The sequence below is a fragment of the Mustela nivalis genome (genome assembly GCF_964662115.1).
Source record: "Mustela nivalis genome assembly, chromosome: 2".
Taxonomy (NCBI): domain Eukaryota; kingdom Metazoa; phylum Chordata; class Mammalia; order Carnivora; family Mustelidae; genus Mustela; species Mustela nivalis.
Genome location: NC_139021.1, coordinates 167,860,424 through 167,873,978, shown reverse-complemented (window position 1 = coordinate 167,873,978; position 13,555 = coordinate 167,860,424). Strand labels below are relative to the sequence as shown.

General features: G+C 38.9%; 1 protein-coding gene and 1 long non-coding RNA gene across 5 annotated transcripts in view; one reads left to right on the top strand and one right to left on the bottom strand.

Annotated features, from left to right (window-relative positions):
• Positions 1-13,555, top strand: part of LOC309859477 — a 173,127-nt gene that overhangs the window by 62,681 nt on the left and 96,891 nt on the right. The gene's annotated exons all lie outside the window — the stretch shown is intronic.
• Positions 3,954-13,555, bottom strand: part of MXI1 (MAX interactor 1, dimerization protein) — a 59,837-nt gene continuing 50,235 nt past the window's right edge. For all 4 annotated transcript variants that reach the window (XM_082720185.1, XM_082720187.1, XM_082720188.1 and 1 more), the window contains exons 3-5: positions 10,334-10,448; positions 9,551-9,722; positions 3,954-6,516 (exon numbers count right to left, since the gene is read on the bottom strand). In XM_082720185.1, coding sequence (XP_082576311.1) covers positions 6,353-6,516; positions 9,551-9,722; positions 10,334-10,448 — 451 coding nt within the window. In that variant the 3' untranslated portion in view covers positions 3,954-6,352. The remainder of the gene's footprint in view (positions 6,517-9,550; positions 9,723-10,333; positions 10,449-13,555) is intronic.

Genomic DNA, 13,555 nt, shown 5'->3' with positions numbered 1-13,555 from the left:
ATATCTGTTTTTGACAAACACCAGAGGTGATTCTGATGTGCATCCCCTGGCCTAGAACCATGTTTTAGGTTAAGTACAAAAACAGTTTGACTTTTGAAATGAAGGAAAAATTACTAACGGGCAATTTCCTTAGCCCAATTATTAAAATTAGGCATCAGAGCAAAATGAAATGCATCTGTTTATCACTCATTATTTTAGTATGCTTTGTCCCAGTATATGTGCATTTGGGTATGTTTCCATTACAATGAAGTTTTAATGCTGAGTGTATCTGCCTTTAGAATAGTAGGAGAAGAGGCACCTGGGTGGCTCAGTGGGTTAAGTGTTCAACTTTTGATTTTGGCTCAGGTCATGATCTCAGGGTTGTGAGATCGAGCCCTGTGTGGGGCTTCACACTCAGCTGAGTCTGCTTGAGCTTCTCTTTCCCTCCCTCTGGCCCTCCCCTCTTCCTCCCACTGCTGTGCATGTGCTAACTCTCTCAAATCAATGTTTAAAAAAAAAAAAAAGAAAACCATCTTGTGACAAATGAAAATCATAGTTTTATAAGTTGTGTCTGTAGGTTGTAATTATAAAAGGTAAAAAATGTCACTTGTGCAGATTCAGCCAAAAAATATTTTTGGAGCTTTGGTTTGGCTTTTTTCCTCAACTTGGACATTAACTGAAGATGAAAGAAGAAAAAAAAAAAAACCTTAAAACCAGTAAGGTTTTGTATTTGTTAAAATCTTTACAGTTCAATAAATATCTGCTGGATTGTATTATTTATATTATACTATGAAACGATCAGTATAAATGGTAATTTACCTATTCAATAGTAAATGTCAACATTCTTTATATCTAGGGTTTTTGAGTTGCAAGTTAAACTGAATTTTTCCTACAATGGGGAGGAAGAACATAGTAGATAATAGAAGAGGTAATACCATAATTTAAACAAAACACAAGTAATTGAATCCTCTTATACTATGATTTTTATGTATAGGCAAGTTTTTAAATACCTTAAAAGGTGCAGAGACTAAAATTGGCATTTTAAGAATTTGTCCTGGCCCAGCCAACAGAAAGTAAAAAAACATGTAAGACGAAGCTGTTAGAGTTCTGTGAGGTTCTTCGATTGCCTTTTCTGCCTTCCAGCTTATGTATATATAAAGGTGGTTCTTTTGTGGCCTTGACTAGGGTAAAGCAGATCTGAGCATACTATGGGGTTTGTGGTAGTTGACTGCTGAACTAGCTAAAATTACCAATTTTAGTTCCCAGGAAATAAAAACTGACAATTTACTTACACCTGGCACTTCACCAATCGCTTTTATGAAATGAGCACAGACTTAAGTTACTGAAATTATTAAAGTTTTAATTTGTTTTCCCAGTTACTAACTTAAGATCACAGCTAAAGAAGCCATAGTTCCATGCATTAAGAGAAAGGTTGCTTTTTGTTTGAAGAGCTTTCTCAACTTGAGGCCCAAAGTCATGTTTATTATTTTGCTGGCTTGTGATTTGCCTTTCTTGGTGAAAACTAATGTGCTTTTGTCTTTTCCTCTTTCAAGCCCTGTACTCACTTTAGCAAGATGCAATGCATTTCTGACTAGAGAAAGAATTCAGGCTTGGAGGACACTTGATTTATCCTGGGAAAACCAGAGTTGAAGCCTGAGACCTGCAGCTAGGCTAGTCTTCAATAGATGGTAATTGTCCAATTGTTCATTGCTCAGAAGTATGCAGGAAGGAGTAAGTATCCCTTTGGTTCTTTTGCCAGGTTTTTCCCTCCAAAAGCTCTGTCAGGTTTAGTTGACGTACCTTTCAGAGTGTGATAAAGCTGCTAGTTTAGAACCAACTGGCTTCTTAAATTTGTATTTTTTTTTTTTTTAAGATTTTTTGTCAGAGAGAGAGGGAGAGAGAGCGAGCACAGGCAGACAGAATGGCAGGCAGAGGCAGAGGGAGAAGCAGGCTCCCTGCTGAGCAAGGAGCCTGATGTGGGACTCGATCCCAGGACCCCGGGATCATGACCTGAGCCGAAGGCAGCCGCTTAACCAACTGAGCCACCCAGGCGTCCCTTAAATTTGTATTTTTAATATGCATTTTAGAGACACCTTATGGCTTTTATGTTTCTATAATGCTGTTGTTTGGTGCCCTGATGTGAAAATCCGAGATAAATATCCCAGTTATTGCCCTACCAATAAAGACTTCAAGCATTCCTCTATAACAAAGAGCTAAGAGTTTGAGGAAAAGGAAAAAAATTCAAAGTTATAGGAAGTTAGCTGGCAGTACTTTAAAAGTACTGTACATATACAACAAAATGGCAGCACCTCAAGGTCTCCTGAATGAAGTCCGAAACCCCAGCCCGAGGCGAGTGATGCCAGTGAATGCCAGGAGAACAACAAAACGGAAGCTTCGTCATTGGCTTCCATTTACTATGATGGTAGTTAGCAGAGTCTTTAAAAGAGCTTCATCTAAGCCATTTCCCTTAATGATTTATGATGGTAATGGAAGGTAAAACAACCAAGAAGTGAGGTTGTCAGCCAGTACCTGTATCTTGAACTACACTTATTTGGAAGAATCAGATGTATTCCACAAGAAAACCAGTTTCCTCTTAGATCTAGTACATGGGCCAAGATTTTTTCTTGGCAAGGCCAGCATTAAATATTAACTAAGGCATTATGCAGTGGTTATTACTAGTGTTTAACAGACTGAAGCTCGGGTTAGTCTTTTTTTTTTTTTAGAAAGATCCAGGTAATCACTAAAACCGCTGATACATCAATCTTACAAAGTCTTTATTTAAAAAATTCTATAGGACATCAAAAGTGACTTCTTACAAAGTATAACCTGTCATGGAATTCTGTGAAAGTGAACCACTTTATTTATTAAAATTGTCTTTTTCTGCAAGACCCAGAGTCAGAATAACTAAAATTCAAGATTAAGGATGAAGAAATTCGAAGGTTGCATTCATCGAGAAAGGAGAAGTACAAACCTTATTTTTCTTTTGGTGCTACAAACTCCTAGGTTGAATATGTGTGGGGATTTACATATATAAGTTCTAATCCCGACAACCTTTCAAAATAGAGGTAGTATTTGTAACAACTTTTCAGGAGGAAACAGGCGCCATGAAGAAATTAACTTGCCCAGAGTCCACAGCAAATATTAGAACCAGTATTTAAATGTGACCCAAAAAACCCTGTTCTTCCCAGATTATGCTGCTGTTTGTAGGGAGTATGGAATTTTTGAGATGTAAGGATAATAAAAGAAAGGGGGGAAAGGCAGCTCCTGCTTCTTCAAGTGGAAGAAAAAAAAACTTACCAAAGAACCTTCTCCAAGAAGTTAAACGATTTTCTTGTGAGAAATGACCCAGGAAGCAATGTGGCCTTAGGTTAGGAAATTTTGCCTCAATAATCCTGCCTTTAAAATCCCTTCACATAATGCTAAAAGCTACCATCGTGGGGACTAGAAAAGTCGTTTCTACTAGAGTTCTCATACCTATTCTAACCAGAAACTACAGTCTGACTTCATCAGAATCTTCTTTGGTAATAAATATGCGCTGAAATAAGACTTACCTCTATCTATTAATATATTACTCAGGCATTTTACATAAAGGGTACCTTAACTCCGGTTAGTAGGTAGGGACTAAACGGGAACTTCCAGACTTATTTTCAATTTAGATGGACAGTTGTAGCCAAAGGAATACCCTAAAAAGTCATTAGGAACAGATAATAACAAATGGCTTTGTGTCCTACCTGAAGCAGTTAAGATTATCGGGTACGTTAAACCATCTGCAGTTAGGTTACGTGGAGTTACCAGTCAAGAAGGCACCTGATTAAATTACAGAACAGGAATGGCAATGATTCAAATTGCCATTAATTCGGACTACTGAAGTCGTATCAACTTGAACATGTAGGGGACAGTTGCTTCTTAAGGTGTGGATGCTCATTCTGATTTTTTCCTTCCTAGAGAAGGGTGGGACAAAAAGCACTCGGGTGTTCTTCATTCACAATTTTTATTTCTTGCAATTAACTTTTATATCTTCAAAGTCGATTTGTCTTTTAAAAAATTAATACTTCTTACTCATCATACAATCCACTCCCCTCCCACAAGGTAAACAAACCCAGGGAAAGAGTAATTTAGAGGGCAGTTGAAATAGTTACTATAGATTTGTGACAAAGGCTTTCCAGACCACCAACCTGTACATATACAACAAAATGGCAGCACCTCAAGGTCTCCTGAATGAAGTCCGAAACTCCAGCCCGAGGCGAGTGATGCCAGTGAATGCCAGGAGAAAACAAAACGGAAGCTTCGCCATTGGCTTCCACTTACTATCATGGTAGTTAGCAGAGTCTTTAAACTGTCTCCCTTGGGAAAGTCAAAAGTAAGCAAATACATAGAGCAACATTTTGACCCAGCCAGGAGTAATTGTAAGTGAAACCAAAAATAATTGACTTGGGCCAGAGAAATGAATTTATCATGTTTTTCATTAAGTCCCCAGCACCTGAAGTAGCAAGTTCTAATAATGGGCTTCTAAAGGCATGCAGTTTTTCACACATCTACTTCAAAGGATTTCTTCCACTCAAACAGAACACAATCAAGGATAAAATGTTTTCGGAGGCACAGGAAGAGCACAAACAAGTATATGCCGAGGCCTTGTGTGTGACCAAGATGGTACACTTCATACACAGAAGCAGTGAAAGCTGTCAAAGTGCTACTTACAAAGGATAGTCTAACATTACACACACAACTCAACTGCACTGCTACATATGGTGGTCTTTATTTTCTTTTTCCTTGCCCAGCCCTACCTAAACAAAATAAAACTACAGGACTGAAATTAACAACCCATTAAAATCAGCAATAAGTTACGAAAATCATAAAGCTTTTTTTGTTTTTTAAGTAATTAAGGGTAGTTAAATTATTCAAAGTATACAAAGTCCAAAGAGCCAGGGGTAAGGGGGTCCAAGAAGGCTTCCTGGGGTAAAGGAGAAGGTGGGGTGGGGTGGGGTGAACACCTTGGATTTGGAAAGACAAAGGTAACACATGACATCAAAGTGCAGGCTAGAAAAGAAATTTCACTTAAAACGTTTCTGAAAATATTGGGAAGAGCAACAACAGCACCTGCACAGTGGGACTGTGAGGAAGGAGAGAGACGCCGGTAGGAAAACGAAAGCAAATCTTTACAATAAAACGAGACAAGTGCCCAACTCAACTATGTTAAGTATTATAGCGTGTCTACTATAGATATCAGATGGTTAAAAGCTGGTAAAAGGTAATGATTCTAAAAGAAAATAAAAACAGCATTGACCTTTTCTCTACCTAGCCCAGACCTCATTCATTTTGTGCACTATAAAGAGTGAGGTGTGAGGTGTTTTATCATTATCAAATGCTGCATCAAAATAGATGATTTTTTTTTCCCATGTGTTTTTCCACTATAAAAGACATCTATGTTCTTTATGGACAAGCTTTAAAAAGATGTCATTTTGGTTTTCAACACATACAAACAGTTATCAAAATCTGAAATAAAAATGCTGCCGTGGCTCAGACCTTGGCCTGCTAATCTGCGTGCACCGATTCTTCTGGCCCACACAGACACAGAGGCATGGAGAGCTTTTTCCTTCTGGCCCCTCAATCCGAATTCATAGGCCCTGTGTGGTAGGGGCTGTCATACTGCCCCCATGCTGCCCAAGGGCCTAAGGGCAGCTGACTGTCGAGCTGGCGGTGGGGTGCCCTACTGAAAACAATGCAGGATAAGGTTAGCTTGCTTAGCATGGAATCCAACAGAAAGCTGAGCTGCGTGATGATCCCTTTCAAAAGGCTTCATGGGAGTCTCTCCTTTTGCAGAGCATGAAATGAGCTTGCTTTTTTTTTTTTTTTTTTTCCAAGAATTGATCATCCACAGGCTTCATGATAAGCTGTCCCAGGCTGAGTTTTAATAGCTCTTTAGCTATCCAAGTTAATGCCTGATTATCTTGTCTTCTCATTACTATAGGTTTGATTTTGTTTTTAGGACCATAAAACTCAGGAAGGGTTCATAACCCCATCCTTAAATGTGTCTACTCATTGTATTATGAGCAAACTACAGAAGAAAAAGAGGACAGAATCTCCAATGTCCTCTTTCAAATAAACTAAATCAAGAAAATTTCACCAAGTTTTCTGCTGCCATTAGAAACAGATTTTCAAATATGAATATTATGAGTATTTGTTCTGCTGGGGAGGCTCTGCCCCACTTTTTGCTAAGTATTTGCTTAAATAGAGGTCTTTTGACCCTTTTGTTCAAGTATAGTTTTGTTTAGTTTTAAAGAGGAGACTGCATCATGAACCCAATTTAAGAGATTGTTTGGATTGAGTTGGCCCAGTGAATATTTTGCCCTGCACTGTTATGTCATGCTGGGTTCTAGGAAGTGAACGAAAGTTTGACACTGGCACTGGAGTAACCCTCGTCACTCCCAATACTCTGCAGGCTGCTGTGGTCATCAATGTCACTGATGCTGGTGGTACTGATATTGTCCACTTCTCCATGGGAGAACTCTGTGCTTTCAACATCCACTTCAATCTCCTCTGCCAAAGAGAGAAAAAGAAGAACATTAGTCATCTGGACTTCCAAAAACTGAGAAAAGGGCATAAGAAAAAGTGATTATGTTTTTGTAGTGTAAAATAATTATGCAAGCTTATTATCCATGATCTCTGGAGAACAGAAGTAACTAAAGGTGAAGAGACACAGGGATACATTTGGTAAAGGGGAATGTCTGGTAACCAGTGGTGGTCTCAATCAGCAAGTTTACTAAAGCCTTCGACGCCAGTCCGTCTGGACCTCCCACCAAAAGAACTCAGCCTATTTGGGAATTGGTGCTTAATATTAAAAAATCCCAACCCCAAGTGCTTTAACTACATCTGTTTTGCATTAAACTAGAAACTAATTCTCAGTGTTGTTTATTAATCAGAGTTGCCTTAAAGAGGGAAAAAAGTATTAGTTTAGTATAGGTGAACTAGAAAATTTATCCATTTATTCTTGCCTTTGGCAGTCTCATTCTACAGACAGTTCTACAGACTTCTAGGATTCATCACAAACACCTCTGACTACCCAGTAACCAAACTAAGCCAGTCATTATAGAGTGAACGCTGAGGGATTTATATTCAATTCGATTTAATTTCCTTGAATGAAATACAGCTTGAAATGAGGGTGTGAGCCTGAAAAGTCTCTGGATTATAGTGAGATCTAAGCAAAGATAACAGCAAAAGCATTTCAGTGATGGTATTTAACTTTACTTCAAAATCAAACATGATTTTTTAATCCCTAAATACATATGACTGGCTAAATACTCCCTAAATAGGACTCCCTAAATACATGACTGGCTATCAACAGTGTGTTAACTACTACATATGTAATCACCAATACTACATAAAATATAGTATACATTTTAAAAAACAAAAGGCAGTTGAAAAACTGTTCTCTCCCAGAACAGCCAGAATGAACTCAAGATTCTTCAATTCTTTTAAGCTCAAAGTCTGATGTTTCGTATCTGGCACTGATTCTAAGGGTTCACACTGATCACAACTGCTTTAGGAAAAGTGAATTCTTGCTGAGCCCAAGAAGGCAGAGTAAGTTATTTCAAAGAGTATTATTTTCAAAAGGGCTTGTTGCTTCAAAAAGTTTTAGAAATCTGTTTCTAAAATGCAGGCATCTGTCCAAACAAGCTGTCCAAACAATCCTATGAATTCATAACTATTTGTTTTACATCCATAATGCTTCACAGGCTATTTGGTCTTTCCCGGTATCACAGAATACTCATCCAACCTACAATTAGAAAATAGAATCAAAACACCCTATCCAACAGAGCTCGCTGTACTCAATCATCACAAAGTAAAATGAGAGACTGGTCTAGCCAAATGGACTGGAGATCTCACTAAAAGTCCCATGTAATACTGGGAAAGAGCTTCTAGATGAGAACAGGAAAAGAGGTTCTAGCACATGGGGACTACTAAAAAAAAATGAGAACTATAATGATGAAGACACCCTCTTTCTCAAATTTGGAGGTGGGGTGGGTACAAGGAGGAGTTAACAGCAGGAAGGGCAGCTAAAACCTGCAGACCTAACAAAGTCAGACAGCTACTAACCAGCAGAAGAAAGACTAGGATCAAGGTCTGCCCCTTAATGTGGGGTCATTCTTGCTACAATTGTCAGACAGATGCAGCATGTCCCCAAGGTTCCTGCTGCTGCCTCTGATAAACTTTTGTTCTCTGAAATTGGGTGCCACATAAAAACAAACTTACACAGCAAAACAAAAACAACAAACCCAAGGACTCCTAGGGTTGTGTTAAAAGGGATCAAAAATCAATTTGAAATGCTTCTACGGAATATAAGAAACTGGATGATGGGTACATGAGAATTCAATATTCTATTCTACTTTTGTGTATGTTTGAAAACTTCCATATAAAAAGTCAAAAGAAATTCTTTTGTCCTTACAAACAATTCTTTGTTTTAGAATCCTCAAGATCTCATGAGCTCTATTTTCCCTAATATAAAGCTTCAAATCATGACAATTCATCTCTGGGATCTTCTATTGTGTTGTGAGGACTGATGTGGTAGGAGCTTTAGATGAACGGATCAGTAAAATTCAAACAAAATTTCTGGTTTGTTCTTATCTTTCATTCTGCCAAAGACAAACAATCTGGGACAGATGGAAAGAGAAATGAAGGGTGTGACCTTTAAAATACAAACATAAAAATTAACATGACCAGTTATGAAACATAACATCATGTATCTTCCTAATACAACAAATTGAGACGAGCACATCACTTCTGTGATATTTCTTCCCCCCAAATGTAAAACCTCCACTTAATAGTAAGAAAACCTCAGACACTTGAAAGACACTATATAAAATAACTGGCCAGTATTCTTCAAAAGTGTCATGGTCATAGAGACTGAGGAACTACCGAATGCAATGTTGGATCCTGCATTGGATCCTAGATCAGACAAAGGACATTAGTGGGAAAACTGGTGAAATATGAGTAATGTCTATTGATTAATAATATTACATGAATGTTAATTTTCTGGTTGCAGGAACTATTATGTCTACAAAAGATGTTAATAGTAGGGAATCCTGGGTGAAGAATATATGAGAACTCTACCATTTTCTATATAAGACACAACTTTTCTGTAAGTTGAAAATTGTTTCAAAGTAGAGAGGCGCCTGGTGGCTCCGTTGGTTACACAGTGCCTTCCGCTCAGGTCATGCCAGGGTCGTGGGATTGAGCCCCACATTGGGCTCCCTACTCAGTGGGGAGTCTGCTTCTCCTCCTCACAGCTCATGTTCTCTGTCACTATTTTATCTCTCTCAAATAAATAAATAAAATCTTTCAAAAAATTGTTTCAAAGTAGAACGTTAAAAATACGTACCTACATAATAAAGAATAAAAAAAGTTCTACAGTTCACTCCAGCATTGCTTGACCATGTTGTGACTGCACAAAATCCAGAATGGTGCAGTACTGGCTTCAGAGAAGAAAGCAAATACAGGGCTTTCCAACGTACCCTGCCTAAATCTAGATACGGGGATGCTTAGTATTTCATTAGGGAAGAAGCAAACAGCCTACCTCGCTCTGAATCAGAACGATCTGAAGAAACAGTCGATCCAATGCTGTCCATTCGTATTCGTTCCATCTCCTGAGGACCCTGCAGCTGTTCCAATCGCCGCTTTAAAAACCTCTGTTCTCGTTCCAAGTTCTCTAGCTGGTGCTGGCTCTTCCTTTCAGCTTCTTCAAGTTTCTAAAATGATAAAATGATACTCGTGTACAGTCCAGTACAAACAATAAAATTCATTCTTACCTAACATCTTAAAAGTTTTCTTCTTGGGCAGAGAAGATCTGAATATACAGGTATATACATGTGTGTATCTAAAAACATATATAAATACGTATTTTTAAACATCAAAAATAATTTTCTTCATTTTTCTTTTCTTTCTGTGTGTAATGAACGCTACATGACTGTAACGGTATGGAATTCGCAAAGTCTGTGAAGTTATCTCCATAACAGAGAAACTTGCTCTGCGCTCTAGTTCAATGGAAAAATACTGGAGGACACAGCCAAACGTCATCTCCACCAGAGGGCACAATTGCCTGCCTTCTGCAGATCAGCAGAGTAATTGTCATTTTCCTAGTATTCCCAGCTCCTCAGATGGCCATGCTGTCAAAACAATTTAGTTTAATCAGGTTATGTTGCTCCCATCAGATTAGCTGAAAAGTTTTCAGGAAGATTCCTCTTGAGGTCAGTTATTAAGGAGGGCACAGTGAGCTAGCTGATGTTTATGAACAGGAATCATTGCTTATAATGAAACAAGGGCTGAGACAATCACGTACAAATATGAAAGAAATTCTCACCTTGATATGTGCTTTGGCTTTGTTAAGCAAACCAAGTGTTGTGTGCCTGGTACAGTCTGGTCCTAGCGGAATCAGAACTTTTAAGCGTTCTAAACACAGGCGCAGATGAGCTCGTCTACAAAAGACAACAAAAGTCAAATCAGCACAGCCTAAATATTGCACTAGAAACCTCCTAAAGCCTATTTTAAGACAAATAATAATTCACAGATTACTTAGTCTATATCCATTTTACACCCCTAATTCTTCAGTTGCAAAGTACGTGCAAGTACAGGCACGCTTACTGGTTTTCGGGCTCTACCATGACGTTTGTACTCCGCAGACACAGTCACTTCAGATTACTCTCCCCAGGGGTAATCTCTGTCAGAGATGCTTTATTTTTAAGCCACCCCATAAACTGTCTCCAAGTGTACTAATGTGGAAGTAGGAAGGCATACCAGGGCAATTAACTGTATTGATTTTGAATGCCTAGAATGACAGGCTACAGTAGAAGTTTTCAGCTGGAATAACCCCAGGGAGTAGAAAATGCTCAGGAATTTCCATTTCTTCTCTCCCATCTCGTACACACACCCACACACACCTCTCCCTACAACTGTAGCCATCCTGCAGTGTTACCTGTTGTTATGTTAGGTTGAACCACAGAAAAAATTCTGATATACAAGTCTCACTCATAAAAATGCCAACTTCTTATGATTCTACACATTAGAAACAGCAAAATGGTATGACCGGCTAGGACAGGGTTAGGCAAAATAGATGGCTCTGTGGTCAACTTCAGCCACTGAAACAACAGCCCAAGAAACAGTCCCCTGCTTCCTAACATCTCAGTGCACCAGTTCCTTAGTTTTAAATTTTTATTTCTCTCCCTCACCTCTCTCTTTCGTTATCCCACCTCCAATTTTCTACACATTTGGAAAAAGGTAAGTAACAAAAAAAAAATTTTTTTTAAGATTTTTATTTGTTTATCTGAGAGAGAACACGAGCAGGGGGAGGGACACAAGGAGAGGCAGAAGCAGGCTCCCTGCTGAGCAGGACGTCCATTGCGGGGCTTGATCCCAGAACCCTGGGATCAGGACCTGAGCTAAAAGCAGGCGCTTAACCAACTGAGCCACCCCGGTGCCCTGACAAAACTCCTTACAAAAATTATTCCATTCTTGGGGCGCCTGGGTGGCTCGGTGGGTTGGAGCCTCTGCCTTCGGCTCAGGTCATGATCCTGGGTTCCTGGGATCGAGGCCCGCGTTGGGCTCTCTGCTCGGTGGGGAGCCTGCTTCCCCCTCTCTCTCTGCCCGCCTCTGCCTACTTGTGATCTCTCTCTGTCAAATTAATAAATAAAATCTTAAAAAAAAATTATTCCATTCTTTAATACACCCAACCTATGGACAACTTAGGGAAATTTTCTACTGAAAATGCTAGCACAGAGTCTCATGGTTTTACCCTCTCTGTATCCTAAAGGTACTACGATCACCATGATGAGCATTCTGGGTACTGAACTGTATACTAACACAATGTGAATCCACATCTCTGGTTCTTTGCTTCATAGGCATAACATAATTTAGCAATTAATAAATAGTATATCTGAAAAGAAAATCCACAAATGTGTTCACAGTTTATCCTTATTCCTTAAAGAGTTGTAACTGACAATTTAGCAACTGTCTCATTTGTACCAGGAACAAAACACATCATCCTCTCAATGAGGGCCAAAATGATTTTATGAGTTCACCTACCAAACTCTGCTTTCCTGGTCTTACTACACAAGAAATAATAAGTGAAATTCTGAAATGCTAGCAATCTGAAAGAGGGGCAGGAGAGGACAGTAAGCAACCAATTATGTCACTGACAAGCAAGAATAATGAAGAGTCCGGAGGTCAGAGTTTGGTAATGAACTGTCAAGATTCTTCCAGCACCCACTACCCCAGCTTTGGTCAAGGGTCCGTTAGTATATCCATTCCAAACCTCTTTACTGAGTTCAGTAGTTCAAATCTAATAGTTGGCTCTAGGCTGAAATCTGACATAACTGATGTAGATAAAGGAATTTTAAATTTTTCCCTAAATTAAAGGTATATCAATGGATTCCCCTTAATGAGACTTAACAATTTTAAAGTCATTGTGCTGCCCTGCTGTGCTACCCCAAATCACAGAACCTTTAGTAAAATTCTCATTTTTAACTGGAAAACCTCTTGAGTGAAGACTCACGTGATCACTTAGTGCTTCTGCTGGGCAGACTATAACAGTAGCAAAACAACGAAACAAAAAAATCCATAGTAAAAAGTGCCTTTAAACTCTTCATTAGAATTATTCTAGCATATATGCCTAATAACTGCACTCCTACGATACGACTGGAGGACGGAGACAAAGACTGGTGGTCTTCTTGCTAAGAACTAGAGGCTCCCAAGGGGGCCCTGAATTCAGGCATCTAAAAAAGTTAATAAAGCAACTAACTAGTAAAGTTAACAAGTATGTTGGCACAAGAATAACTTGTCAATTTTGTTTACTTAACCCCTGAAGTTCAGTGTATATACAGGAAATATCTTCTACATTTAGTTTAAGGAACTTCACAATGACCCCTTACTAGAGTTTTACATCAAGGAAAAAATGGGTGCTTCGGTTTTCTGTTTTTCAGATCTAAGTCATATTAAAATCTAGGTAGAGGGATGCCTGGGTGGCTCAGTTGGTTAAGCAGCTGCCTTCGGCTCGGGTCATGATCCCAGCGTCCTGGGATTGAGTCCCACATCAGGATCCTTGCTCGGCAGGGAGCCTGCTTCTCCCTCTGCCTCTGCCTGCCATTCTGTCTGCCTGTGCTCGCTCTCTCCCTCTCTCTCTCTGATAAATAAATAAAATCTTTAAAATCTAGGTAGAAATCAACTAACATCATGAAATGTCTATGTTTTTTTCTCTTTCTTCTTATCATCGAGATATGTATTTACTACATGACTTTGTATATTCAGCAATATTCCACACGCTTGCTTGAGTGGTGGAAGTAAAAAAAGAAATGTGAACTTTAGGAGTTTATAATCTAGGCTACAGAATGAAATATATTCTTTGTTTCATCTGGTTCATAATGAAATGAGTCACACGGAATTCAAGGGCAACAGAATCTGAATAAAAGAGGAGATTGTAACTGGAGAAAGCACACTTAGTAGTTGAAACTTGACTTTGGACTTGAAGGATACTGGATTTGTCTACAGAAAAGCAAGCCTTTTCCAGGCAATTAAAAGAGTACGGGACTCA